At 51.0% G+C, this 27,027-nt stretch overlaps 1 protein-coding gene across 4 annotated transcripts in view; it reads left to right on the forward strand.

Moving 5' to 3' along the window:
- The window catches only part of ADCK1 (aarF domain containing kinase 1), a 139,855-nt gene that overhangs the window by 95,392 nt on the left and 17,436 nt on the right, over positions 1–27,027 (forward strand). For all 4 annotated transcript variants that reach the window (XM_070797925.1, XM_070797926.1, XM_070797927.1 and 1 more), the window contains 3 exons: positions 918–1,076; positions 12,572–12,730; positions 20,122–20,238. In XM_070797925.1, the coding sequence (XP_070654026.1) occupies positions 918–1,076; positions 12,572–12,730; positions 20,122–20,238 (435 nt within the window). The remainder of the gene's footprint in view (positions 1–917; positions 1,077–12,571; positions 12,731–20,121; positions 20,239–27,027) is intronic.

Below are 27,027 nucleotides of genomic sequence, written 5' to 3' on the forward strand. Positions count from 1 at the left end.
GAAGAGGAGATGCAAGAACATGGGGTATATGGTCTGATTCGTAGAGCAAGTGAGGCACAGAGGACGGGTATTGCCCAGGACTCCTGGCATGGCATCGCCGGTGAAGACCAAAAGCCCAGCTCTGGTCTGCAGCCTGGGAGCTCTGTCAGGGAGCCAGGTCAGGAGTGAACTTGGGGACCCACGTCGAGGCTCAGGCAGCAACAAGTGGTCATTGCTGGGTTTGGAGCCTGCAGCCCACGTGTCCTTGAGCTTTCCAAGTTGGCGGGGTTGAAACGTCTTCCATCTGATGCCCTGTCTTGAGCTGCCCTAGCCCAGGTTCTGTTAACGTTTGAGTGTATCCATATGTGAGAGCCTTGGAGGCACATGTGGTGCAAGTGTTCATTGCTTAGTCACGTCTGAGTCTTTGCAACCCCATGGACGATAGTCCACCAGGCTCCTCTGTCCATGGGATTCTCCAGGCAAGAATACTGGGATGGCTGGCCATTCCCTTCTCCAGGGGATCTTCCTGACCCAGGGATCGAACCTGGGTCTCATGCCTTTCAGGCAGATTCTTTACTGTTTGAGCCACCAGGGAAGCCCCTGGAGGTCCAATGGTAGGTGATTAAATGGATGGATGATGCATAATCTTGGACATTCTAGATGGCACTTTTTTGGCTTTAAGTGGAGATGCGCTGGGTTTCCAAGCACAGGTAAGTCACGTCCTCCACATGTGTTTTCTGTCTCACTTCCTGAGTAAGGACAGGTGTGTGTGAATATCCATGGCTGCAAAGGACCCAGGCAAAGCAGCTGAGAGAGGAGAAGTCTGTCATGGAGTCATTCGCCACTGCCGGCGGAGGCCCTGGGCCATCCTCCCCCCATCCCTCTAAGTGAGTTGAGTCCTCGTAACTGCCCTGTCCTCTCTTGTCCTCTCTTGACAGATTCATGATTTGTTCCTGAGCTTTGACGACACCCCTCTGGGAGCGGCCTCCCTGGCCCAGGTCCACAAGGCCGTGCTGCGTGATGGGCGGACAGTGGCCGTGAAGGTCCAGCACCCGAAGGTGCAGGCTCAGAGCTCAAAGGATATTCTTCTGATGGAGGTGAGAGCCTTCCTCCTCGCCTCCCTTCATCCTCGTTCTATGTTTCCCTGGGATCTGGGCAGTCCCAGTGAAACTGGTGGAAGGCCTATGGGCTGGAGTGTGGGCCTCTGAATCACAGAGCGGGAGAGGAGAGCTTGAGATCACAAAGATGTCATGACAGCGCTGCGACCCGGGGACCCATGGCTGGGTTGGCCGATTTTTGATTCATTCCTGGGAATTGTTTTGATTCATTCCTGGGAATTGTCTGTGGATGGTCTCAGAACACGTGGGCAACTGCTGGGGCCAAGGAGAACTTGTGGTGGGGGGTGGCATATTATAGAGATGAGGTGACCCAAATAGGTGATTTCCTTGGGGGTAGAAAAGGCTACATCCTAATCTGGTCCATTATAACGAACAGGAGCATGTGGTCAGCCAAGGAGTTTGAACATGACACGGAGATCACATAGAAATGTTTATGCAGAGCGCTCCTTTGCTTCCCTGATATTTGTTCTGCACGAGCAAACGCGCATGCCCTAAAGTGGCCCTGAGACAGCTCTAGTGGATCCTATGCTTCTGGACTTTTCTAGCTCCCTGCCTCGAGCAAGGGGAAAGGGAGAGTGGCCAAGGCTTGGGCCATAGCCAGCAGCCCCAGGGGAGGTCCGCAGTCTGCTAACCCTGCCAGCATGTTCCCCTGCTTCCTTTCCCTTTCCTTGGTTCCCTGTCCTCACTTTGGACACTTAGTTTATTCTTTCAGCTCTCTGACTAAACCTGATAGGTGCATAGGACACGCGAGTGAGCGACCTGCCTCTTCATCCTCGGACAGCCCGCCCCCCCGTTTAGTGGAGACCTGAACACAAACAGTCCTCGACTGTGAGTTCCATCTAAGGGGTGTTGGCAAGGTGCCGTGGAGCCTGGACTGATGGGGGGGCATCAGAGGGGCTTCATCGAGGCACCCACGAGACTGCTGGACAGCGGAAGGGTGACCCAGCTGAAGGTCTCGAGTCTTAGGGGAGCAGGGTGCACGTGGAGAGTGTCAGCTGGTTCAGATGGTTTGAGCTGGGTGTGAGTGCAGGCGAAGCTGGGAAGGTAGGCAGGATGGAACACAGAGGTCCTTGGGTTCCAGGCTCAGGTATAGGGTGGAGCACATAGTAAATATGTATTTACTGGGGAACCGAGCAGATCTGATTTTCTCCTGCAGTCAGTGGGGAACCATTTAAGAATTTTAATCAGGGAAACATCGTGATCAGACATGCCTTAGAAATAAAAGTGTGTTAACAGTCTGGAGGATGTTTGGGGGAGGCAGGAAGACTGCAGCCAGGGAGACCAACTGAGGGGCTGCTGCACCACTCTGAGAGAGCAGTGGTGTGAACCAAGGCAGCGTCATGGGGGCGGAGGAGAGGCGTGGATTCACGGGGTGGGAGCATCAGGACTTTGTGACCAGCTTGGTTTACATGGATTGAGGGAAGCTACCAGTGTGGATCAGAATGAAAACAAATTGTATGTTTCTGGCTTCTGTGATTAAACCTGGGGGCCTTTAACCATGTGTATCAGTCTGGGTTCAGTTGGGAAAAAATAACTTGTTCTAGGCATGTCAGAGGGAGTTTAAAACAGAACATGCGGTTCACCGGGGATGGAATGGTTGAGAAGCCAAATGGGATGGTGAGATGGTCACCCAAGGCAGGAAGCCACTGCCACCCTTATAGAGGAGGGACAAGAAGAGGTGGTTCCCTGGATCCCAGGTGCTGGGGCACCTGAGGGGAGTGGGTCATGGACATAGGGTCCGTCACGTGGTATTGGAGCCACAGATGCTGTTTGAGGTGGTGGGTGTTTCACTTCCTCCTGTCCCCCCGTATGCCACTAAACCTAGCTGGAAGCTGGTTTGCAAGGGAGCCTGGGGAATGTACTTTCTTGTGAGATAAGGGGGTGGCATGGATGTCAGAACAAACGGAGTAGGTGATGGAGCGACCATGTACTATAAGACATTGCTGTCCGGATCTCTCTTGTTGTTTAGTCACTAAAGTCATGTCGGACTGTTTGTGACCCCATGGACTATATAGCCCAAAAGGCTTCTCTGTCCGTGGGATTTCCCAGGCAAGAATCCTGTAGTAGGGGATCTTCCCAACCCAGGAAGTTATTCCCGAGAATCTTTCTGAGCCCGCCATCTCCTGCTTGGCAGGCGAATTCTTTAGCACTGAGCCACCTGGGAAGCCCGTCTATAATTCAGGCTGGGAATACAGGTTTCTGGATTTATCAGCAAGGAGACTCATGGGAGCTGGATCCGGGGGAGTAGTTGAGATTGCTTAGAAAATCTGCCGCTGCTCCTGCTGCTGCTACGTTGCTTCAGTCGTGTCCGACTCTGCGTGACCCCATAGATGGCAGCCCACCAGGCTCCACCGTCATTGGGACTCTCCAGGCAAGAACACTGGAGTGGGTTGCCATTTCCTTCTCCAATGCATGAAAGTGAAAAGTGAAAGTGAAGTCGCCCAGTCATGTCCAACTCTTAGCGACCCCATGGGCTGCAGCCTACCAGGCTCCTCCACCCATGGGATTTTCCAGGCAAGAGTACTGGAGTGGGTTGCCATTGCCTTCTCCATTAGAAAAGCTACATAGACTAAAACAAAAGGGAGAGGGCAGAGACAGAACCGTGAGGAACATCGTCATCTGGGGACTGTGCCCAGGAGGGTGAGTTCCCGAGGGAACTAAAGAGGCATGGTCAGAGGGATTAGAGGAGAACCAGGACTGAGCATCTGCATTCAGCAAAAACAGTGTCAGAAAAGACCTCTGTCCGCTATCTAGCATCCTAACTGATGCAACTGCTAGTTTGCACATTGAACCACCTCAAAAGGGAGTGGCTTAAGACCCCAGTCGAGTACTATGCTCCTGACTGCAGTCTGCGCAGGGCATGATAGACGCATCTCAGTTCTAAGTGGTTACAGGTGGGGAGCTGGAGGACCCACTCACATGGCTGGCAAGTGGGTTCTGGCTGTTGGCTGGGATCCCAGCTGGAGCTGTGGGTTCAGGGCCTCACGTCTTCTCCGTGGAGGCCTTTCCAAGGCCTGTGTGGGCTTCCTCGCAGCCTGGCGGCTGGGTTCTAAGAGTAAGTGTCCCAAGAACATAAGACTGAAAGTTCATCATGGTTTCATGACCTGGGTGTGGCAGTCATGTAGATTACTTCTTCCTTCCTTTATTGGTAAGAGCGAGAGTCACAGTGGTCCCCTAGGCTTTGTTCAGTTCAGTTCAGTCGCTTAGTCGTGTCTGACTCTTTGCAACCCCATGGACTGCAGCATGCCAGGCCTCCCTGTCCCTCACCAACTCCTGGAGTTTACTCAAACTCATGTCCATTGAGTCACTGATGCCATCCAGCCATCTCATCCTCTGTCCCCTTCTCCTCTTGCCCCCAATCTTTCCCAGCATCAGGGTCTTTTCAAACGAGTCAGCTGTTTGCATGAGGTGGCCAAAGTATTGGAGTTTCAGCTTCAGCATCAGTCCTTCCAATGAACACCCAGGACTGATCTCCTTTAGGATGGACTGGTTGGATCTCCTTGCAGTCCAAGGGACTCTCCAGAGTCTTCTCCAACACCACAACATCAACACCACAAAAGCATCAGTTCTTCGGTGCTCAGCTTTCTTTATAGTCCAACTCCCACATCCATACATGACTACTGGAAAAACCATAGCCTTGACTAGATTGACCTTAGGCTTGAGGGGGCAGTGGAATAGACTCTGCCTCATGATGGGGGGATGGCATGGTTCCAGACGAGCACTAGAGGGGGAGACATTGTTGCAGTCGTTTTGGAAAACAGAGTCTGTCAGAATTAATTGATATTGCCAAGTGGAATGTAAATTAGTAAAGCTCTGAAAAGAGTATGTTTGGTTTGGTGACTTAGAGTTTTTGGGGAAGAACAGGAATGATGGGGTGAATGGGGGTGAAAGAGAATTGAGGACTCAGGGAGCGGAGACGGTTAATGGAGACTACCCTTTCCATGTTTGGCCTTGGATGGTGGGGGACAGTGAGGGTAGTGGTTAGATCTAAGCACAGGATTAGGTGGGGGTCTTGCGGAGGCTGTCACTGATGAGGAAGGGGCAGCGGAGTTGGGGGCTTAGAGATTCAGGGGAGAGCAGTAACTGATAGAGCTGGTGCAGGAGATGCCTGGAGGGACTGGGCCCCAAGGACACAGGCGGAAGCGTGAGGCTTTGGCAGACTTTGTTCTGGGGCTAGAGCTTTGTTCTTGAGGCTGGGTCCAGATGAGTGAGTGGGGCAGAGGGGGAAGGCAGGGACAGTGGGCAGCTGAGTTGTACCAGCCTGATAGCGTCTATTTTTCCCTCTGAAGTGGGAGGTAAGACCATCTGCTGAGAAGGAGAGGGTAGGAGGTGGCATGGAGGCTTGAGGGGGATGAAGGTTTGGAATCCTGCCGGGTGCACTGGAGAAGGATGCTGACCGGGACCCAGGAGCGGGGCTGCTGAGTGGCACTGGGCATCCACCTGGAAACCTGGGTTTTCTGACGCATCAGTCTGTGGTATGGAGCAGCCACAGATGGAAGCACACTGCCAGTCTTGGAGGGTCCCTGGGTATTCCTGGAACCCCATGGCCACACCTGAGTTGGGCTGGAAACTGTCTCTGCCTGGTGGTACCAACAGGGCCCACGGGAGCTGGGAGGACAGCTGACATCTCTCCTCTGCCCAGAGCCTCTCCCCTCCCTAAGTAACGGTGGCCGTAAGGTCAACCGCAACAATAGCACTGGTAAAGATTTGGCATCTTCCTCCCTGAGATAAGCATCAGATGCTTTTCTTGAAATTACCAGCCGTGTGGCCGTGTGCTGAATACAGAGTAGCGGCTCCCTTGCAGTGGCTGGGGCTGGGATCTGAAGGCGGACTGGAGACCCGCACTCACCGCCTGCAGGAGAGAAGCTGGAAATGAGGCCTGAGGTCTTCCATGGACCGCCAGCAGCAGCAGCAGCAGCGCAGAGTGGTACTGCCTTCTCATTGCGCTTGGCCTCTGGTGGGAAAAGCCTTAACTTGGTCACCCTTCTCTGGTTTACAACCAAGAAGCGCCAACTGGAAAGCTCATTTTGTTTTATATCTAAAATGAGCATGACTTTTTTTTTTTCAGACCTAAATTAAGCCCAGACCTACATGGTGCCTTGATTTTAGTGATGATATATGTTTGGGTGTGCTTGGTGGGAAAGAATGATTTCTGAGAGGCGTTAGGACTGTCATACCTGCCAGAAACTTGGAGATAGAGGGGAGACAAAGCCGCTTTTCTGTAGAGCCTTCTGGTGCTTCTTTTCTTGCTAATTCCAGGTGTTGTGTGCCCTCGGACTTCTCTCCCACTGCCCACTATTGTCTCTATCTCCTCTTCAGCCCTGTGTTTGGTCCCGGCCTTGTCTTGAGAGGAAGAAAATTTGGGTAAAGTAGTCCCCTTAGTATTAAGGGGAGAGTGGCTCATAGGCTTAACTTCTGGATATTTGCAGTTTACGAAGTGGGCTTGTAAATCCAAACACATATCTGCTGTAAGGATGGAGGTTTACAAGAGTAAAACTTTTGAGAATAAGGAGGTGGGGACTACTGGCTATATCAGTTAGAATGCTTTTAGCTGCGTGTATCAGGAAATCCAACTGACAGTGGTCAATAGTAACCTATATTATCTCACATTTCAAGACATCTACAAGTAGGGTCAGCTGTTTCAGGGTTGACTAATCCAGCACTTCACTGAGGTTTTTAAGGACCTAAGTTCTTTATGTCTTCCACTCTGCCAGCTCAGCTTCCTGGCTTGTCCTTCTAAGGTAGTGCTCCTCGTGGCCCTCAAACAGCTGCAGGGTTCCTGCCATTACCAGTGTCTTTCCTCATATTAAAGAATAGCCATTCAGTAGAATTTCTTTCAGTACTCATTGGCCAGAAGCAGGCCTACTCGCCCAAGCCTGAAGCAGTCTTGGCAAGAGGTTTGGGACCACTGTGACTGCCTCAGACCGATTGTGATTCACCTTCTCAGGCTAAGGTCTGCCTTCCTTGAAGGACATGAAACATGCACAAAATAGAGGTTCTTTTGGCCAGGAAGATGGGGAAATGAATGGCGTGTGGGTTGGCACCCAGGAGCATGTGCCACCCTGGTGTTCTGTGTCTCCTGTGAACCTGGGCCTTCTCCTGGGGAAGGAGACAGTGCTGGGGAGAGCTGCTGACTGGTGCCAGAGAATCAGAGACCGACTCTCAGTAAATGGTGATGAAGCTGATGGTGTCGGTGACTTTGCACAAAAGAGAAAGGCACAGCCAAGGGTGTTTTCAGCTTTGTCATCATCACCTGATATTGTCCCTTTAATAGTTGGGGCAACTCTACTTCTCGATGCACGGCCAGTGACTCTTATTGATTTGAGTGGCTGTCCGGAGCCAGACTAATTGGGCCCAGAGATTGGAACAATGATTCAGCAGCACGGGGTGAACTGACAAGTCAGAGTCTATCTGTCTGCTGGCGGGCTGGCTTTGCAGCAGTCCTTGCTTGCCCACGAGAGCCGGGAGCTTACTTAGCAGGCTGGGAATCACTGCCACTCTCCTGTCTGAGAACAGGGTGGGACTCAGCTGACCTGTGAGGCAGTGTTGAGACCACCATTCCCAGGTTTCCAGAGCACTACCCTGTATCACACCCTGTTACCTCTCAAGCTTCTGAACTTGGTAATGAATGCCCTGTGCTCTATCCTGAAGAATCTAACTCCTGACCAGGCCCTTCGTGTATCACCTGTCCCCAAGGTCTGCAACATTAGGGCGGGATGCTCAGATCTGAGCACCAGAATCCCATCCACCATTGGAAGGCCTCCGGCTCATACCCAGGGTCTCTAAAAATAAAGACCTGTGACAGTTATGTTTTTGATTTTTTTTTGAACAACATTTTCAGTGCATGCTGTCTGTCATCTTGTTTCTTTTCTGAGTGTGTTGATTGAACAGTGGGTGGCTAGGTAATGTTTGTGTTGGCACAGAATCCAACAGCTGATTTTATTTTTTTAAATACATTTTTGAAAGCCCCAGAGATGTAGATCATCCCTTGGAAACTTCTCTTCACCCTGTAATTCTGTTTTCTAAACAGTCTGCACTTTAATAACTTATCTGAACAAAGATAAACCCCATGAACGGTAAGCTATTTACATCACTCTGAATTGATTTTCGATCCTTGTCGAACATCCATTTTTACCAGCTCGGATCCGTGCAGGCGTTCTGTTTAGTGTCCTGTTTTCCCGTGGACCATTATTTCTTTTATAATATATAATAAGTTGATAGCAGTAACTCGAATTTCAGTTGCATTTTACAGTTTACAAAGCCCCTTTTATGCTTTATCTCAGGCTCTCTATTGTATTGTCCTATATTGTATTGCCTGAGAAGGACTGCGTAAAGAAAGAAGTGAAAGGAAGGAAAAAAAAAGTGGGTTCAAGCCCTGCATTTGAAATTGCAAGCTGTGTGACCTTTAGAAATGCTTTAACCTCTTGGATCCAATTTCCTTCTCTGTGAAATGGGCAAGAAGAGGAAGAAATGAGAGCATGCATATCAAGTGCCTCATGGTGCGGTGCTTGTGTCTCAATAATGATAATTCCCATTTTTTTTGCTATCATATATAGCAATCACTAATTTTCAAACTTTTATGTGACTCTCAATTTTTCCATTATGTTTCTGTGTGGTCCATAATTTAGTTTTCTTCCTGGGAGCCAATAGTCCTGTAGGAAAATGATTTCATTATTCTCCCTTGAAGGAGAGAATAATCTATTCAACTATTAATTGTTGAATATACCCTGATTGATTAACAAGGCTTCAAGTGAAGTAGAATATTCTCAGACATTTCAAAACTGTGGTTCCCCCACATTCAGAGGTAATCCCTTCTTCCACCCAAATCTCTGAGGCGTACAGATGTAATCCATCTGCGTAATGCACATGTGAGCAGATAACTATTTCTGGGGAGAAGGCAGGCCTTTTGGAATGTTCATTTATTCACTCATTCATTCACATGAATATTCAGGAAACATCTGCTGAGTGTTGAATACATGCTAGGCACTGGTGAAAACACTGGCAGTTGGAAGAATTTTATGAGAAGATGAATTTGGGAGAAAAATCAAAAAGTCAAATTGTTAACAACACCTGTTTTATTTTAGTTGATTGCATCTGTTGTCAAGAAAGAAAAACATAAAAGAATCTACTTGGGGCAGGCTCTTCAGAAGGGAACTGAGTTAAAACAGAGGATGAAATGGAATTTCGTTTTCTTTTCTCAAGCTCAGAGAAGTCCAAAGTGGCAGCAGCCCAAACTGGTTTGGATTTGGATCAGATGACTCTTTTTTTTTTTTGGACCGGATGCCTCTTAACCTGACCTCAACCCTCCCTTTGAAGTTCAAGGGGTGATAAACCCCTGGATTATGTACAAAATTATGGGAGTATGTGTGTTTTCTGGGCTTCATTGCTGGCATCACATTTTCAAATCGGTGACTTCCTATAAAGGGGATGACGGCCTCTAAAACTACGAACCACTAACTTCCATGCAAACAGACCCTCTCATTTTAGAGTAACCAAGGGAGTGACTTGCCAACCACCACAGAATGGTTTGGAAACCAGTTTTATGAGTCCTGCAAAGTCCCAGGGGTTATGAATTAGTTTACTAACTTACTAGCAATTAATATCAACCAATAAAACCTTTGACTGCTTTTATGGTTAATGATATAAAGTATCAATAATAACCAATAGTATTAGTAAGGACTAATTACATAATTGATTGATAACAGAAAAATCTTTAAGGTGCCTTTCAGGGCTGTTTGGATATTAATGATAATTTAAAATTTCACAAATGACAGTGACCAGACAGTCAGCAATGAGGAGGTAGTGTGTGGCCACAGAAGCCTCATCGCCTGATGTAGACCCCACTTGGCTACATGTGGGTCTCTGTGTGTACCTACGGCTGGTCCAGGGTCATCATCTAGAAGGTAATCAGTAAATACATTTTGGCTGAAAAGATGAGTGAGACTCACTGTGGCTCCTTCCTCGTCCCTCCTGGATGCGAAGGTCTGGAACCTGTGCTGGAGCAAAACACACAAGGGCTTCCCAGACGGTGCTAGTGGTAAAGAACCCACCTGCCCATGCAGGAGACATAAGAGATGCGGGTTCAGTCCCTGGATTGGGAAGATGCCCTGGAGGAGGCCATGGCAACCCACTCCAGTATTCTTGCCTGGACAATCCCATGGACAGAGGAACGTGGCGGGCTACAGTCCATGGGGTTGCAAAGAGTCGGACATGACTGGAGCGACTTAGCATGCAGCATGCAAAGCACACAAGAGGCTTCTTGCTTGTAACTTGGAGCCTAGAGACTGGAGTTCAGGTGCCTCAGATGACAGCTGTGCCCTCGGCATGGGCCGGGCAGGTGCTTCTGTTTGCTGTGTACCAGCTCTGCTTCCCCTCGGGTGGCAGCCAAGGTGAGGGCACGGTGACGAGACGTGGTGCCCAGATCTGAAACAGTCAGGCCCTTGCCGTTGCCACCTCTCCGTTCTTGTTTCATGTGACACCAAAAGAAACAAAACATAAACTAAATCGATTATCATAAGGTCACAGGTCTAGCCCATGAAAGACTAGACAAGCCTTAAGAGAAATTAGACTGCAGCCAAATGTAATTAAAGAGGGTTTGAGAGAAATTGAGTATAATAACCCTGTGTGATGATTCTTACAGAATGGCGTCTGGTACATTGCCTCGGACATAGGATTTAAAAACAAAGCTGTAAATGCCTTGTAGTTAATGGCCCTGCTCTGGATTTATTTCACTGCGCCGTGTGTGCCTAATCCAGTGTTGGAATCATATCAGAGACCAGGGCAAACAAAAGCAGGAGATAAGGCTTGTGACTGGGACCCAGCAAGGCCTTCTGGGTGGAGTGGGTGGTGTTTTGGTCAGCTTTGGCTGCTGCCACAAAATACCATCGATTGGGAGGCTTAAATCACAGACACTTATTTCTCCCAGTTCTGGAGGCTGGGAAGTCCAGGCTCGAGGTGCTGGTTGATTCTGTTCCCAGGGGCAGCCTCTTCCTGGCTGTAGACAGATGGCTGCCTGCTCTCTGTGACCTTGCCTGGCAGGGAAGCGGGGAGCTTTGGTCTCTCTCTTCTTATAAGGACACTAACCTGTCATGTGGGCCTCACCTTCATGGTCTCTTCTAGGCCCAATTACTTTCCAAAGACTGCACCTCTGAACACCGTCTCCCTGAGGTTAGGGCTTGACATATGAATCTGGGGGGCTACATAAGCATTACGTTTCCTTAACAGTGGAGGAAGGTCTCTTGGTAGCAATAGGCCCACGGTTCTTGAGTTCTTGCTCCTTGTCCTTCTGCTCTGACCAGGGCCAGAGATGGGGATTCTCAGAGGACTTGGACCATAATCTATACCAAGAATCACAGATGAGAGTCTGTCAGTGGTTCTCCCCAGGCCTGACTTTGAATACCAACAGGAGGGTTTGTAGGAGAGCAGGAAAGTTGCCTTCTGCCCACCCCAGCCCAATGCTGGAACATTTCCCATGGCCCCAGCCTTACCCTTGCTTTGTCACTGTAGAGCCATTGTTTGTGAACTTGTGAGACTATCTCAGATCCAGAGCTCCGGTGGTGGGGTAGCCTCAGAGCTGAGTCCGTGCCCACAGAGGGGCTGTGCTGTGCCCTGCAGATATCTCTGGGCTCTGGTTCTGTGCCAGTCATGTTTCTTTCACATCATTAAATTGACAGCTGAAATGTCAGATAAGTCTTCTAAAACTCCCTCTTTCATCACATCCTGACTCAAGAATCCACAGTGGGCCCAGATCACTAGAAATCCAAGCTTTTCATCCGAGTGGACAAATCCCTTATCTCTTACTCCTCTTGTCATGTCCACCCTTGGTTTCGTATTCCGATATAATTTTTTATCATGAAATATTTTGGATGTACAAAAATCATAAAAGATATTATAAATGCTCAGGTACCAACCACTCAGCTGAAGAAATAGATAGAATGCAGTTACAGCCGGGCCCCCTCCCAAGGCCCTTTATTGACAGGACCACGAAGCACAAATCTAGGAGCTGCAAAGCCAGTAGTTCAGTGATGTGCTTAAGAGCAAGGGTTTTGGGGCTGAGTAGACCCAGGGGGAATTCTGAATCTGGGCTTCCTTGCTGGGCACATTTAGAAAAAAATCGTATAACCTCTGAGAGCCTCAACTTTTTTCATCTGTAATATGGGGCTGAAGAGTGTATACCTCCTAGAGTTGCTGTGAAGACTAAATGGAGGAATAAGGTGAGTAATAGCACTTACCCAGTGCTGGGCAAGTGGGGAACACCCAGCAAAGGATGGAAGTGGTTTCTGCTGGCGGTTGTTGGGCTTTTATATCTGGGATTTGGATTACAGAGATGGGCCCCAGGGGGCCACTTTCCCACCCATCCTTATTCCAGGGGAGGCCTGGGGACTTGTCAACGCCCTGACCAGGCAGGAGGACAGGGACTAGACTGCCCTTGGTGGGAGTCATGGACTGGCTGATGGGGTGCTTGTGGGTTTCAGGTGCTTGTCCTGGCTGTGAAGCAGCTGTTTCCAGAGTTTGAGTTCATGTGGTTGGTGGATGAAGCCAAGAAGAACCTGCCTTTGGAGTTGGATTTCCTCAATGAGGGAAGGAATGCTGAGAAAGTGGCCCAAATGCTGAAGCACTTTGACTTCTTAAAGGTAAGAAGGCAGGGCCGTGGGGGCCTGGTGGTTGGGCAGAAGAGTACAGGGGAGGACTGGTCCCAGCCCTGAACATCTCCCCTTGCAGGACCCACAGCGGGTGTCTCCTTCTTGGGTGAGGGAGGATGACTGATTTGTCCCTGGTGATGCATGTTCAAGCCCTTGAAGTCTAAGTTACAAATTACCAAAGGGGACTGTTGACCTGTCAAGCAAACTGATGTCTATGGAATGGTCTACAATTGCAAGACCCTGAGCCCTCCTGAGGGCCTGTAAGCCACAGTCTCAGCCTCCATGAATCATGGGTTGATGACACTGAGGATGATGGTAATGGTGATGATAGCTAACGTTACTGTGCTCTGACGTGTTTCCTAAAACTTTATTATATCAGCTCACTGAATACACAGGTCTGTAACACATGTCCTAGAAATCTCCACCGTTTGCAGAATGGCACAGCAGAAACAACAGGGTTTATGGGCAAAAAGGGGGTTAGGCTTACAACACTCAAAAATGTCACCAGTGATCCAGAAAATAAAAGCAGATGGGAACCTAATGAAATGCGAGCATACCTTGGCACACGTTAAATGGCTAAGAAATACAGAAGACCACAGCACACATGGCACTTTACTGGACACGGGCTTGCAGAAATGGGCGTCAGAAGATTTGCTGCTTGGGAGTTACTGTGAAGAGGTGGTAGCGGGGGTCATCTGAAATTGAACAGAAGTTGTGGGGGGCTGTGACCCATCACACACATGGCAATGTTTGTGTGCCTGCTTTGGGTGTTCCTGTTTGGATCAGCCGGATACAAGTTTTCTGCACTTCCGAGTATTTCTCATGGATAGTGCTGCACCATCAACAAATGTAAAATCTGTGTTATGATCAAATTGTTCCCTCATGTATCTATTACATTGGAACAGATTCGTGTTTTCAGGTATTTACTAGAACTGCTGACATGATAGGTGACACTTACCTTGGGAGACAACATCCGATGACGCATAGTCCCAGCTCAGTGAGAGATCCTGCTTTAAGGATTCAGAAGAAAGGGCTTCTGGGTGGAGCAGGGCAGGGAAGGCTCTGCTGAGGAGTCGGCCTTGGAGCTGGTCTTGGAGGACTGTCCTGATGTTCCCCACAGGTCCCATGGAGATTGGAACGAGACAGATCAAGCCCATGGCACTTGCTCTTCCAACACGTTTTGTGGTGGGGTTTGGACCCATTTACCAGGGGTACCCCTTTCGTCACAGCAATGCGGGGGTCAGAAGCCTCTGGTGTCTATGTGGAGAGCTTGGCTTTCAACTCTTGGAAGAGATCCACTCTCTGCTTTTCCGCTGGAGAGGCCTGGAGATTGTGGGAAGATGGGGCGCAGGGCTCCGGGTCCTAGTTCTGGAGCAAATGGTCAAGTGGGGCTCTTCCTGGGCAGGGTGTCTCAGCACGTGAACTGGAAGGTCTCCTGCTTGGGACTGAAGTGTCCAAGTGGCTTCTAAAGACATCCTGAGAAGCCGGAGGCAGTGATTTATACTTACGCTCTCCAGTTTGATTAACAGAGGTGGGGAGGGTGTGTCTACACTAGCTGCCTGAGAATCCTAAATCTTGGTCCATGGGATGAAGACCCACAACTCGGGTGATCGGTGTGGTGTCTTGAGACACTGATTTGGTGGATGGTGTAGCCACTGGCAAAGTTCAGCTCTTTAAGTGAGTCGGGTCTGGCAAGATGCTCCCGGCCTGCTTGACGGGCTGGTCCTTACACAGCCCTACAAGGGAAATGCCACTGTGTGTGCAGACCTTCTTGTGGGTACAAATCCAGATGATCTGGTACCAATTCAATGAAAACTTGGCTTTCTCACACAAGTGATAATATTAACTGATAAGCGTTGTTGTCGGGTCTAAATGACTCTTCCGCTTACCTATTCCTTTTGTTTCATTCCGTTATTCCACATTTATCGAGCACTTCCTGAGCCTGTGGTTGTGCTAGGATCTGGGGGTGTGTAGATTAAGCCAGAGATGGTTGGCTCCTGCCTGAGAAGACTTCGCATTTGGTGGGGGACACACACACAGTGGGTTCTGTAGTTCAGATTGTTGGCACTATGGCAGAGACTGATCTCTGTTTCTGTGGGTGCCCAAGAGGAAGTATCTAATTCTGCCCAGATAAGGAGCTCAGTGGGGGCTTCCAAGAAGTGTTGATTGTGCAAGGGGATAGGCAGAAGTTACTGAATGTTTCTTCTGTGGCTCTGAGTACTAGGCAGACACAGGGACACAAGGTCCTTCCAAAAACCATCATCCCATTTTACAGATGGCAGTCTTAGAGGAGAAGAGCTGGGGTACAAACAGCATTTTCTGACTTCAACTCTGGTGCTCGTCTAAGGACATTGTGTTGCCTCTTACCCAGCAGGGGTGGTCCTCGGCGCCAGTACTGTGAGCCAGACAAACAGAACCATCTCCTCCACTGTTCCCATGGAAACAGCAAAATTGTCCCCTGGCTGGGGCCAACTAGCATCTGTCAGACCAAGACATGTAATAATAACACAAATTTTTGAAACGAGGATGCCAAATGGGTGAATAATTAATGTAACGATTTGACCTGCTGCTTCTCAAGCCTGCACCCCGTTCCTAAGAGAATGGTGGAATTAAGGCTCCCGAGTAATTAATTTTGCCTAAACACATAACAAGTGGGAAGCAAATTTTGCGCCGCGCACCCAGTTCAGCTCTTCAAACAGGAGATAGATTGCTTTGCACACTGGCACCCCATCACAACATCTGTGCGTAATTAAGCCTCAGTGCAGAGTTTACCTCTTGGTGTGTGAGGCCTCTTCCAGTGGGTTTAATAACCTCAGCCCTGTGCTATAAATCGCCGCACCTCAGACGAGCACCGAATGCAAATGCACGTCAGGGAGACTGGGCCAAGGTGAGGGGGCAGCCAGGCCGAACGGTCAAGACCAGGGCGTTTGTGGATCTGGCATCAGAGTGTGTGGGAGGCGACAGGACAGGCAGTGAGGTCTGCGACTGACCTTGGGGACAGCTGGGCCAAGATAGAGGCAGACGCCTTAAAAACACAGGGTTTGGGACTGCAAGGGATGGGAGCGAGTCTGTATACGGGAAGGAGGGGCTTGGTGGGGGGTTGTCTCTGGAGCAGGGGCCCCTCCAGGGTTCTCTAGTGCTGGGTCAGGAACATCTCCTGGAGGAGGAGATGGCAGTCCGCTCCAGTATTCTTGCCTGGGAAGTCCATGGACAGAGGAGCCTGGTGGGTATTGCCAAGTGCATGGGGTTGCAAAGAGTTGAACACCACTGAGCAACTGAGCACACAAGGGGCCTGGGACTCTCTCGAAACTGGGGGCAAACCCTGCCAGGATGAGCATGCTTCTGGTGAAATAACTTTCTAAGGATCTCAAAGATTAAGAGGAACTGATATCTAGTTATTAATACTGTATCCGTTAATTTTTTTTTACATGGCTAGGCTGTGTTAGACATTTTTTAAAGTACTTTATGTCTGTTTACTCGTTGGTTCCCTCTTTTTCGGCCATGGGGTGCAGCACGTGGGATCCTAGTTCCCCAACCAGGGATCGAACCCCTGAGCCCTGCGTTGGAAGTGTGGCATCTTAAGCACTGGACCACCAGGGAAGTCCCTGTATATTTCCTCCTTAATCCTTACACAACCCCACAAGAGAAATGCCATTATTAACTCCATGTCAGCCTCGGGGAAGATGAGGCCCAGAGAGATGAAGTCACTCGTCCAAAGTCATACAGCTTCCTGGGAAAGGGCAGAGGCAGCCTGGCCCCAGGCTCACCTGTTAAACCACTGTGCTCTGGTCCCTCTAGAATAATTGATGGGCAGATCTGAGTTTGTGGCTCAGCTGGTAAAGAATCCACTGGCAAGGTGGGAGAACTGGGTTCAATCCCTGAGTTGGGAAGATTCCCCTGGAGAAGGGAAAGGCTACCCACTCCAGTATTCTGGCCTGGAGAATTGCAAAGGTTTCTGGGGTTGCGAAGAGTTGGAAGCGACTGAGCAACTTTCACAAAACAATCACAACAGTCTGAGTTATGCTGAGCTGTCTGTAGCATCAACTCTCAGCCTTGGTTCTGTATCAGAACCACCTGTGAAATTCTCTGTGGCTGTCGTATGGCGGTTGCTGTGCTGCTGAGCACCAGGACCTCATCCATGCCTGTAGGAAGCAGGGAACGTTGCTTTCATTGTAATTGTCATCAGCCTTTTACAGGCAAGGGAACCGCTGCTCAGAGAGATTATGCAACTTACCCAAGTCACACAGCTTGGCAGAGGCAGAGCTGGGGCTCCAGCCTGGCCATCTGACTGCAGGCCTGTGCCCTGCTCCACTGGCCTCAGGTTCGGGGAGCTCCGTGGCCCCAGATGATGCCCAGACATGCCAGGCCTTCCTTCCCAGGTATGCTTGCCAGGCACCAGAACAAAGAGGAAGTGCAGGTCAGGGCCCGTTAATGAGGCTGAGGTCAAGGTCTTGGGCTGGAACTTTCCCTCCTCTCTGTTCTCCTTCTTGGGGTCACGATTGGCTCTCGTATGGGGGGCAGACGGGGCCTACAGGGGTGGGCCCTCCTGCCGTGAGGAGGTAGACCCCCCTAGACCCAGAGGTCCTGAGGGCCAGGTGTGACTCTGCCTCTGGGGTCAGGAGGCACCTTGACTGCGAGCCTCCCAGGTTGATTTTTGTTTGGGCAGGGGACAGGGTGGTTCTTATTGCCTCTTTCAAAATTTTTCTCCTTCATTTTCCCTTCTTTGATGGAAAAAGCTGAGAAAGGAATGATGGTGAAACATGAGTGTTGGGGTGAAGTGAATTTCACCTGGTGCCCCTTAACCCTCCTGCTCACGTGCTGATTTAGGGGCAAGTCGCTTGATCTTGTATCCCGTCAGGCCAAGTGTCTCCTAACTGAGCAGGAAGCACTTTTGCATTTTGCAGTCATTTCTGTGTTACATCCATCGAGGGGCAACCGCAGCCCTCCCTGAGCTCCCACGACAAACCCCTCTGCCTTGCTTTTTTTCTGGCGGGGATGGGGGTGGGTGCTGTCTCTGCTGTTTCAGAGCTAAGCAGTGCCTCCGCAGACACACGTCTATTGTGAGGCTGGGTTGGCTGCATTTGGAGGGAGACCTGGGGGAAAGGTAGGGGATGGGGTCTCAGCACACTTAGAACCCTGACCAAAACCCAGGCAGTCTCCAGCCTTGGGGTTTTCTCTTTGCATCTCTGGCTCTTGCATGGCTGTTTTCCACGTTGCTCCAGGCAGGCACAGAGGGGTGTCTGACAGTGAGTCTTTAGAGCCCCAGGCACCCCACTGTCAAGCTTCGGCCCCAGGCATACCAGGGGAAAGACTTAACCCCCAAGTATGTCCCTTTTACTTGGAAGCCTCAAACAGCATCTTCCCTGGTGGCTCAGCTGGTAAAGAATCTGCCTGCAATGCGGGAGACCTGGGTTCGATCCCTGGGATGGGAAGATCCCCTGGAGAAGGGAATGGCTACCCACTCCAGTATTCTTGCCTGCAGCATTCCATGAACAGAGGAGCCTAGCAGGCTACAGTCCATGGGATTGCAAGGAACTGGACACGACTGAGCTGCTTTCACTTTCTTTCAAACAGCAGCAGCAAACTTGTACTCGTATTTTTAAAGAGACTTTTTTAAAAATGCCAAGCGAGACCGACTTTTAAGTTCAAAGTGACATAGGGTCCCAGATTTCTCCATTGGTCTAGATTTTTAAATGGCAAAAACCGCAGGAAAGGAGTAAACAAAATGATGCCTTGGTTTCAGTAGGAAATTTGTTCCAGAGGGTTCTCCTGTATATACGGCCCGCTTTGTCCCCAGTACTCCTTATTGAGATGGAGCAGGAAGAGTCTCCTTCCTTTTTTTTCTTTTATTTTGGCCATGCCCAGGGCATGCAGAATCTCAGTTCCCTGACCAAGGATCAAACCTGTCCCCCCTGCATTGGGAGCCCAGACTTTTAAACACTGGACCACCAGGGAAGTCCCACAGTCTCCTTTTTAATGAGAAAAACAGAGGCATGGAGGATTTAAGTGGCTAGATTCAAACACAACAGTTATTAGTAGAGCGGGGAGCAAAAAAAGTTTCTTGGCTCAAGCCTGCTGTCTTACTGCTATGTGAACTTTGAGAGCTGGGATGAGGGAAGAACTTATTCCCCCTAATCGCTTGAATTAGCTGCCCTTGCTTCTTTATCTGTAACTGGAATAAGCCCATGAAGTTGTTGGGGAATTGTGGCGTGCTGAAAGCCTGGTCCTTCCTCCTTCCTGACATCGGTGGGACTCATAGGTATCACTCACTCACATGGCACTCTGCAGTCCTTGGTACAGCCCAACATCTTGACTGCTTCTAGGGAAATCTAGTATCTTTTTGGTTATTGGGTGTCCTTAGAATCAGAGGGAATTAGAGAGTATATCAGTTAGGAATGCATTTGTTTGTACATAACTGACAGCTCCATCTAGAGTGTTTTAAACAAAAAGAATGTATTTTCCTCACATAACAGGAAGACTTGCCGCAGTTGCCTGTTGATATTGTCTCAGTGGTCTGACGGTGTCAGAACTGGGATCTCTGTGATTTTCTTAGAATTTTCCTCATGGTTATAAAACAGCTGCTGCAACTCCAGGTATCACTTCACTCTCAAGGTAGGAAGAGAAGGGTAAGAAGAGTTGCAATATTTATAAACATCCCTTTTTGTTAAGAAAGTAAAAGCCTTCCCACATCCCCTAGCAACCTCCACTTGTGACTCACAAGCCAGAACTGTGTCACATGGCCATAACTACTGCAAGGCAGGCAGGGAAAGTATTTCGTTTTTCCTGGGGAAGAGGAGGATTGGGAATAGGTGTTGGGTTAGGCTTCAGCACACTGTCTGCCACAGAAGGCTTGCAGGGAACGGTCATGAGAAAACTCAGGACTTCCTAACTGAAAAATTTATCACCCGGTTAAAATTTATTCATTCACGTATATAATAATCACACCCATTGTACAGGTGTTGAAACTGAGGCAGAGTGTTTATATTCACATGAGGAGCCTGAAATAAGCCTGGTGAGAGAGAAATAGCTTTTAACCCCAACTGTGGCTCAGATTTGAGAGGTTCCATGTACTTCCCCCTAAGCCCCACTTTTAGTGTGTGCCCTTCATTGTGTCTGGAAGGCACTGAGGAAGGCGGGGAACTTATTCTCTGGTCCCCAAGCAGCAAGGGCCTGGGGCCTTGCTGGGGGAGGCGGAGCAGCCTGCCCTTCCTTCTCGGCCTGCCTCCTGCCTTCCCTGCCCCTCTCTGCTGGGGTCTCTCTGGGCCTTCCCTCCTGTTCCCAGAAGGTGTGTGGGCTGATGTCTGGCCCACGTGCCTATCTGTAGCCCTTGCCCAGAGCCCCCAGCCTCCCAGCCCTTCCTGACCTGCGCTCTCCCACTCCAGGTCCCCCACATCTACTGGGAGCTGTCCACCAAGCGGGTGCTTCTGATGGAGTTTGTGGATGGCGGGCAGGTCAATGACAGGCACTACATGGAGCGGAACAAGATTGACGTCAACGAGGTGAGTCGAGCGCGCTCTGCTGCGGGTGGGGTCTGCCCGGTGAGGGCAGGTGTGTCCAGGGGAGGTCTCATGGCCTGGAAGCGGGGCCTGTCTTTTCTGAAGAGTTATTAAATCTCTGGAGCATGAAGCAGCCTTCCAGGTGCTCTAGGGCAGCCCTCCACCCATCTCCTGAGCCAGGCTTGGCAGCGGGCAGTGGGGTGCGGGCACGCGCTGGGCCCCTCCCACAGGCCCTGCCTGAACAGGGGATTATCACCATCTGTCTTGTGTCATCCGAGCCCCACAGCTTGCAGAAATGTGAGAACAGTGGTGCAGACTCTCAGGACTTAATCTTCCATCCTGCGGGGCCTGGACACACCTCCTGCCCTTCCTGGGTCTCCAGGTATCAGGCAGAGAGGACATAGCTGGAGCCGGTGAGTAGCCTAGAGCTGAATACAGAAGGGCTTCTGTCTCCTGCCTGCCACTCCCCGGCCTTCAGGGAGCGCTGGCTGGTGGGCTGGGGGGCCTGAACCCCATTTCCTTCTTCTTGGTGACCAGGGGGTCCCACAGATAGGGGTAGAGGGGGGGGACCTTTTCACCAGAGTTCATCATTGTTTAGCCCCTACTCTGTGCGAGGCGTGTGGGTTCAGAGGGGAACCAGACACAGTTCCTTTTGTCAAGGATTTCCCAGCCCAGCATTGGAGTCGGTCACACAACTGCATCCTTAGCACCATCCTTCAGGCAGCGAGGGGTGTGAGCCCGTCCCCAGGGCGCCACATGGAAAAAGTGCTCACCGCTTCCCCAGGTCGGCTTCCCTAGCTGTCTGAGTGGGGATTTTCCAGACATGTGTGTGCGTGTGTGTGTGCATGTGTGTGTGTGTGTGCGCGCGCACGTCTCAGGGTGGCAGAATTGTGGGAGCAGAGGGGTGTTGCAAGGAAGGGCAGAGGAGTGGCGAGGTTCTGCAGGGCTGCGGGCAGATGGAGCAGAACTCGGCCGTGACCCCAAGGTCCTGGGGAGTCCCTGAAGGGTGAGGGGTGCAGTGACATGCCCCACGTGGCTGGTGAGGGGAAGGAATGCAAGGGACAACCAGAGCTAGTAGAAGTAAATGCTCTTCCCTACTTTATCCAGGGCAACACACAAAGATGAGCCTAGGGTCCCCGTAGGGGGACAGCCCAGGACAAAGCCACTTCTTGGCTCCGCAGATGAGCCAGGAGACGTGGCCGGAGAGTGTGCAGCTTGGGAGCCCAGGCCTCAGTGCCAGTGTGGCCTCCGTCAGCGGGGACGATGAGAGCTCCATTTGTAATGACGGTCGTGATGACCACAGGTTTGTGCACCACCGCACTTAGAACAGTGCGTGGTGTGTGCTGAGCTCTCCAGCATGGTAGCGAGATTATTGTCCTCACTCTTTGGGCTTGTCCTTTTCTCCCTTATCCCGTATCTCCTCTTACTGTTCCTGTTTGCTGAATGCCTAACACCCTGTACCAGGCCCTTTCCTCCATAAACATCTCAGAAGGGAGGCCTGCATGCCTTCATCTTGCAGGTGAGGCATCAGAGATTCAGAGAAGGAGGGTGCGCTGCCTGAGGTCAGACAGCTCATAGAGCTAGAATTAAAACCCACGTCTCTCTGACTCCAGGACTCTTCTTGGTTCATAAAAAGTGAAAGTGAAATCGCTCAGTTGTGTCCGACTCTTTGAGACCCCATGGACTGTAGCCCACCAGGCTCCTCTGTCCATGGGATTCTCCAGGCAAGAATTCTGGAGTGGGTTGCCATTTCCTTCTCCAGGGAGTCTTCCCGACCCAGGGATCGAACCCAGGTCTCCCACATTGCAGGCAGATGCTTTACCCTCTGAGCTACCAGGGAAGTTCATAAAAGAAGAGGCTGCCAAGAGCATGGCTGGGAAAGGTGAGCCACAGCTGGCCTTGTCCTCCGGGGACCAGCCGTTGGCCCCTGACTTGGGAAACAGGGCTCCTGGAATGCTTCGGGGGGCCTCTTGGGCTGGCGAGGAGGCTGGAGGGGCCTCCCTACTCCCTACCCTGCTTCACCTGGGGGCAGCTCGGCCATCGTGAGTTGCCTGTTGGGCTTTCCTGGAGAATAGTCCTGTTCCAGTTCAGACCTCTGCTTTAGAGATAGGCGGAAGCCCAGAGACAAAGGGCTCTCCTGGGGTCACTCGGCAGGAGCAGAGCTCGGGGCTTCTGACGCCTGCTGCCCTCACCGTTGGCTGGAGGGTGTCTGGGCAGTGCTCCCTGCAGAGGAGGGTGCGGTGAGACCTGCTCGCCTTCCTCTCGCACCCTTGGTTGGGATGGGGGTACATTCCTGCCTCTAGCCAGGGCTGGTTTGTCCTTTGTCCACCAGTACCCTGAGTACAGAGTCTTTGGCGCCAGGGAGGAGGGGAGGGGAGGGGAGGGGAGGGGAGGTTACCTCTTGTTTATCCTAGTCGTAAAGGGGAGCAGGGTCTCTCTGCCTGCCGAGTAGGGCAGATCCCAAGGGCTTCAAGTTACTGGAATTTACTTCCTGCCAGCAGCAGTGGGCTTCTCGTGCCAGCTGCACCCCTGAATCCATTCATCTCTTGGGGTCCAGTGAGCCCAGAGCTGTGATGGTGTTTAATCAGAGGCAGCTCTGATTTTCAAAGTGCACACAGAGATTTGCTCTGAATTGCTTGCTCCTGGCTGAGTGAGGCTACCTGGGAGAAGGCTGGAGGTGGCTGGTGGGAGCTGGGGCTGGGTGATGTCCTCTGGGGGCCTGGGCTCGACAGCTCCGACTTCAACCCTCTTGAATCAGCTTTCCAGATAAAGCTGGTGTTCTGTGCAGAGCAGACTCTGGTGGACATCCTATGAATTAGCAGACAAATTAAGCCAGCCTCGTGCCCTGGGTTGACCTCTATGAGGCAAGGTTGGAGTAGAGTGTTGGTTTTTATTTTCTATGAACATGCAAAGTCCGGCAGGCTGATATCAATCTGGTCTGGGAAAAACAATAGCAATAATTATTATTAGCAGCTCAGTTCAGTTCCGTTGCTCAGTCGTGTCCAACTCTTTGCAACCCCATGGACTGCAGCACACCAGGCCTGTCCATCACCAACTCCCGGGGTTCACTTAAACTCCCATCCATCGAGTCCGTGATACCATCCAGCCATCTCATCCTCTGTCGTCCCCTTCTCCTCCTGCCCTCAATCTTTCCCAACATCAGGGTCTTTTCAAATGAGTCAGCTCTTCGCATCAGGTGGCTAAAGTATTGGAGTTTCAGCTTCAACATCAGTCCTTCCAATGAATACCCAGGACTGATCTCCTTTAGGATGGACTGGTTGGATCTCCTTGCAGTCCAAGGGACTCTCAAGAGTCTTATCCAACACTACAGTTCAAAAGCATCAATTCTTTGGTGCTCAGCTTTCTTTATGGTCCAACTCTCACATCCATACATGACTACTGGAACAACCATAGCCTTGACTAGAGGGACCTTTGTCGACAAAGTAATGTCTCTGCTTTTTATTAGCAGCTAATAGGAACCAAACATGTGACAACATATAATCTACTCCTTACAGATGCCCTGTCAAGGATATCTCATTAATCCCATATCTAGATGAGAAGCTGAAGCTCAGAGAGGTTAAACAGGTTGCCTAGCATCACAGAGCTAGCAGGGACAGTCAGGAGCGGAAGCCAGGTCGGCATGAGTTCCGAGTCCTTTCTCCTCCACCTTCTCCATCCTCCTCCCAGGCATCTCTGCCCGGGGCTGCAGGGGAACCTGAGTCTAGTAGGCTGACAGCCACGCCAGTAACTCCTCGAAGAAGGAGTTGGAATACTGACAGAACCTTTGCCAACTCCCAGGGCACCATCCGAATGCAGCCCTCCTCTCTCTAGCTCACGTCAAGTTCATACAAGCGTTGTTCCATTTTCTAGAGGACTAGGTTCACCCTCCTAGTGCATGGCTAAAGCTCCGAATTGGTAGCTAGTTGATGGTTGTTGCTGTTTTCATTATTATCATCATCCCTGGGGCTTGCCCTTTCTCTGTTACCTCCTTTGACCATTGATGTTTACTCACTGCCTGACTCTGGGTGCCATGCTCATTCTGTGTCACAATCTTAGGAGGGAGGGAGGTCTTGTCTCCATTCTAGGGATGAAGAATCAAGAGGACTCAGGGAAGGAAGATAACTTACATGAGGTCTCAGATCTTCATGGAACACCTCGTGTGTTGTCATATGGACATCCCATGTACTCACCAGCTGGGCAAAGACACAAGCCATTTCTAGCCCCATGGCAGGCCCCTCATGCCCCCTCAGAGTCCACACCCTTCTTACTGCCCCCAGAGCCACCGCTGTTCTGACCTCTGTCACCTCCCTGAACTGCGTGTTAATGGCATCATACCGCGTGGTAGTTTAGACCTGGCATCTTTGTCATCAGGCCGCTGCCGGTCTTTTCTGGAGGCTCTGTTCTCTTCCCTTGGTCTGTAGGTCTGTCCTTCTGATAATACCATACTGTCTTAATTCCTTCTCCTCTTAAGCCCCTGCCCCTGGCTTCTAGGGTTTACGTGACCTGGGAGGCTCTTTGGTAGTGTTCCGAGATGATGTCATTCAATCCTTGCACAGGAACGTTAGACTAGGCCGTGGGCGGTGGGCCATGTGCTCTGCTGACCATCAGTGATATTAGGAGTGGACGAGGAACAGGCCTTGCTGTGCAGAAATTAACCTGTTATTAGGTTAATTTCCCAATTCCCAGCCAACGTCAAAGCCACAGGCCTCATGGAAGATTAGTGGGGTGTGTATGTATATTTGTGTGTATATGTGTGTGTATATTTGTGAGTAGCGTGAAAGACTCCATGTGAATGGAAGTTTCTAACAAACTTTTGAGGTTCCGAAGCCTCCCTAGGACTGTGGGCCTGAGTGGGCCTGTCCCTGGCGTGACTGTCCCTGCTGAGGACTGCCTGGCTGAGTGTCGCTTGGCATGTCCTGCAGGGGACAGGGGGGAGTGACCAGAGGCAGATCTTGCCACGATCCTGGGGGGAAGGGTAGTTAGTGGCATCTTGGCTGCTACAAGCTGTTGGCTCAGCAGGAAGTGGCTCTGGAGGGGAGATGGGCAGGGCTGCAGATCCCTCCAGCACTTGTTAGTCGTCCCCACTTCCCTTGAAGAGGCCCCCCTCACCTCACAGCACCCCAGCCCAGTTGGGCCTCATATGTGAGGACCTGAAGACCAGTCTAAGTGGCCAGTTCCTGATAGACTCAGCTAAGAAAACACCATGTTAGCAGGCCAGAGACCTGGGTTCAGGCTCCATCTCTGCCAGTGGGCCGCTGTGTGACCTTGGACAAATTGCTTCCTTCTCTGGGCCTCAATATGCTTACTGGAGGTGTTGGGTTAGCTGGACTCTTAAGGGTCTGTTCTGCTCGGATACTTTACAGAAGAGCCTCTCTCGGCTTGCCAGGAGATAAGACCTGAATGCAGTTTCTTGGGCCCCATCCCAAACCGATTTATCAGAATCTGGGGTGGGAGGGCTTGCGAGAATCAGCATTTTAACAAACTCTCCAGGTGGTTCAGACACTCACTGGAGTTCAGGAGCCACCTGCCACAGGGCCAGGGGGCCCCTGGCTGCCCCAGGTGGGCCCTCAGGCCTCACCTCCGCTGTTTTGTGCATCCAGGCACGTGGCTGCCCTGCCTAGGTGGGCTCTCTGCCCAGTATGGGGCCTGCAGTGCCCACAGCCTGCAGGGGCTCTCATTCGTCTCTGCTCTGAGCCCAGAAGCGGCATATTACTGAGGGCCTGACCCAGTGATCATATTTGCCAGTCACTCTAAGAGCTGGTGACAGTGACTGTCATTGATTTCATTAAGAATAAAGGTCATGTGGGAGCGTGCTTGCCTGGGCTGGATGCAGCCTCCTCAAGCCACAGGATGACTATTGATTGCGGGACCTTTATCGAAGGTTAATTGGATTTTAGTGAGAGTGTGTTTAAGACCCTACCTGGGCCGAGGCCCTATTGAATTTGTGTGAAATTAGCCGAGAGAAAGGTGACAAAGTCAGGAGCTGGGGTTGGATGAGATGGGGACTAGAGGCCTGGTGGCCTACATGCACAGTCTGGTAAGGATGAGCTGGATGCAGAGATGAGGGGCTTGCAAGAGACACCAGCCTGTCCACTCCAGAGGCCCAGGAGCCTGCTGGGGAAAGAGGGCCGGGTGCTCTGCATGGTCATTATGTGGAATTGGGCCGGGTCCTCTGTCCTCAGGGTGGCGCTCTGGTCTGTGGTGCGTGTGGCAGAATCTGTCTTTTTACCACTCCAGAGAACAAATCATGTCTTCCATCGGGATCAGGAGGGGACCTGGAGGTTTAGGTCTTACTTTGCACCCCAGCCTGTGTCTCAGAGGTCCCAGGGCCCTGCTGGGCTGGCCTCTCTGGTCTGAGACAGCTGTCATCCAGTTCCCCACTGTCGCCTGCCGCGCCATTTCTCAGTGGCTGTCTGCTCCCCCTGCAAACATAGCCTTGCTAATCGCTTTGCCTGCTGTTGTTGGCCCTTCTACTCTCTACTGTTGCGGGGGGAGGCGGGGGGTCTCAGCCTTTTTTGCCTTCTTTCCAGTCATTTTAGCTGGGCTGGTGAGGAAGGGCAGTCAGGGCCTGGGTTCCATCACACGTGTTTCCAGCTCCCCTTGCCATGTTCCTTCTTTCTGGTAGTCTTTCCATCCCGCGTCACTGGAGAAGCAGTGAAGAGATCTCAAACGTGTTTTCCAGCAGATGTTTCTTGAGTACCTACTGTGTGCAGGCCTGGCATGTCAGAGCCATAGGAGAGCTGTGGACAGAGTGTGGGAGAAGTGGGCTGGCCAGGTGTCATTGAGCTTGGG

Source organism: Bos indicus, chromosome 10, assembly GCF_029378745.1.
Source record: "Bos indicus isolate NIAB-ARS_2022 breed Sahiwal x Tharparkar chromosome 10, NIAB-ARS_B.indTharparkar_mat_pri_1.0, whole genome shotgun sequence".
In the NCBI taxonomy this organism is placed as follows: Eukaryota; Metazoa; Chordata; class Mammalia; order Artiodactyla; family Bovidae; genus Bos; species Bos indicus.